The sequence below is a fragment of the Pelodiscus sinensis genome, chromosome 12 (assembly GCF_049634645.1).
Source record: "Pelodiscus sinensis isolate JC-2024 chromosome 12, ASM4963464v1, whole genome shotgun sequence".
NCBI lineage: Eukaryota > Metazoa > Chordata > Testudines > Trionychidae > Pelodiscus > Pelodiscus sinensis.
Window position 1 is genome coordinate 43,290,632 of NC_134722.1, and position 2,012 is coordinate 43,292,643.

At 56.0% G+C, this 2,012-nt stretch overlaps 1 protein-coding gene across 3 annotated transcripts in view; it reads right to left on the reverse strand.

The window, feature by feature from the left end:
- RSPRY1 (ring finger and SPRY domain containing 1) overlaps window positions 1-1,844 on the reverse strand; it is a 64,545-nt gene extending 62,701 nt beyond the window's left edge. The window contains exon 1 of one of the 3 annotated variants that reach the window (XM_075940376.1): window positions 1,705-1,844. Coding sequence is in view for 1 of the 3 variants with exons in the window: in XM_075940378.1 (XP_075796493.1) it covers window positions 1,705-1,811 (107 nt within the window). In the remaining 2 variants the exon portion in view is untranslated. The remainder of the gene's footprint in view (window positions 1-1,704) is intronic. The other 2 variants (XM_075940378.1, XM_075940377.1) reach the window with 2 other exon arrangements.
- Window positions 1,845-2,012: the final 168 nt, after the last annotated feature.

Below are 2,012 nucleotides of genomic sequence, written 5' to 3' on the forward strand. Positions count from 1 at the left end.
TTCTCTGGTATGTATAATATGACAGAACATTTGATTTAATCCATGATTCCTTCTGGGAGCCAGATAAACGCAGAAGGATTTCAAAGCTTGTACTTTTTTATTTTTCAAGTAGGCCTTCAGTTCTCCAAAGCACTGCAGAGCATGTGTTTAAGTTTAAGCACTCTTTAGTGTGCACAAGGTTTATTATGGCTTAGAGTGCCTTGCAGAAACAGGGTCTTGATATTAATATACTACTAAAAAACAAAAAAGTCCTTTTGTGTTTAATAGCCTGTGTGTACACATAAAAATAATTTTAGCCAAGCAAACTGTTCTACTGAAAGCACCAGGACTACTTGTATGAGTAAAGATTATTAATGGGAGTAAGGATACAGCCCAATATATTCGTGGCTCCTGCTCATTTTCGCTCACACAGGCGAACTCTCTGACTTAAATTCTACCTGAGAGAGGACAGCAAAACCTGCCCTCAATAATGGAGATCCAGATAGGCCAAAAGGTCACAACTGCACGTATAATATAGAGACCTTTTGGCCTATCCGGAACTCCATTACCTTAAAGTTAGTCCACTTTCCGTTCTACTTCAGAGCATTCTTTTACAAATACAGGCAGTCCCCGGGTTACGTACAAGATAGGGACTGTAGGTTTGTTCTTAAGTTGAATTTGTATGTAAGTCGGAACTGGTACATATTGTAGGGGAAACTCTAGCCAAACATTTCTCCAGAGCTCAGTTTTATTCTCCCATACCTCACTTCCCTCAGTCCTTTATTCTCAAGCTGAGGTGTCTGCTGAGAAAAGCCGCTCCACGTCTCCCAAGTCTGCTGGGGGGGAGGGGTGCTAGCTTCACGTCTCCCTGGTCTGCTGGGGGAAAGCAGCTAGTGCAGGGTTTTCTCACCCCGTTTGTAAGTAGGGATCCGATGTAAGTCGGATCCATGTAACCCGGGGACTGCCTGTACTGCCAAGTATCCATCTATAACAGGACCAGAAATCCAGAACACAGGAACCCTTGCCCGTTAGATACAGCCATACCAAAGATCATTTGAAATTATGGGAGTCTAGAAGGGGTGCCCGCAAACTAGAGGACGTCTAACTTGTATGCAACAATCCATCTACCCTTATTTCCATTGTTAGAAATAAAGTAACGGCGCGTAATAAGGCGGTGGCACAGCCTACGCGTTTACAACCGCCACTTAGAGCAAATGCAAATCAGGGATGCCCGCGACTCATCTCGGATCTCTCTCTCTCACGCCCGCAGCATGCCCCGCCAACCAGCCAGCGGCAGGCAAAACGGGGACTAAACGGCCACCAAGGCAAGCAAGCCCCGCCCCCCGCCCCCCCTGCCCGGGCGGGGAACCAGCCTCCAATCGCCCCAGTTCCACAGCAGCAGGTAACGGGACAGAGCCGTGAGCCCCCGAGCCCGCAGCTCCGGCCCACACAGCGGTCCCCGCCCCCAGAGCGCCCGCCGGGGAACCGGGGCAAGCCCACCCCACAGCCACCCGCCTGCCCAGAGCCTCCGGGCCAGACCCACTCACCCGCCTCCCTCCGGTCCCCTCGCGGATCCGCCCAGGGAGCCTCCCTCCCTCAGCCCGGGAGCGCCCCGCCCGCACCGCTGAGGGGTCCCCGCGGCTCGCAGCCCCTCTCCCCTCAGCATCCGCGCGCGGGGCGGGGGCTTCCGGCCCCGACCGGCTCCCCCCTCTTCGCGGTACCTACCGGGGCGGGGCCGCGCGCGTGCCCCGCTCAGGCCGGCGGCCGGGCAGCGCTGCCCCTTTGTGCCATCCAGGCGCGGGGTGGGAAGATGGAGGCGCCAGCCCGACCATTCCGCGCCCCACCCCCGCCCCGTCTCCCGGGCGACTCGCCCAGCCCCTTCCCCCCGCACCAACCAATCCGCCTGCGGGCGCCGAGCACGTGACGCTGCATCCAATCGGGCCGCCCGTCACGGAGCTCGGCCAATGGTCGCTGTGTTGTGGGGACGGCCGAGGGAGTTGAGAGCCGCCGTTGGCTAGTAGTGGCCCTGTGAG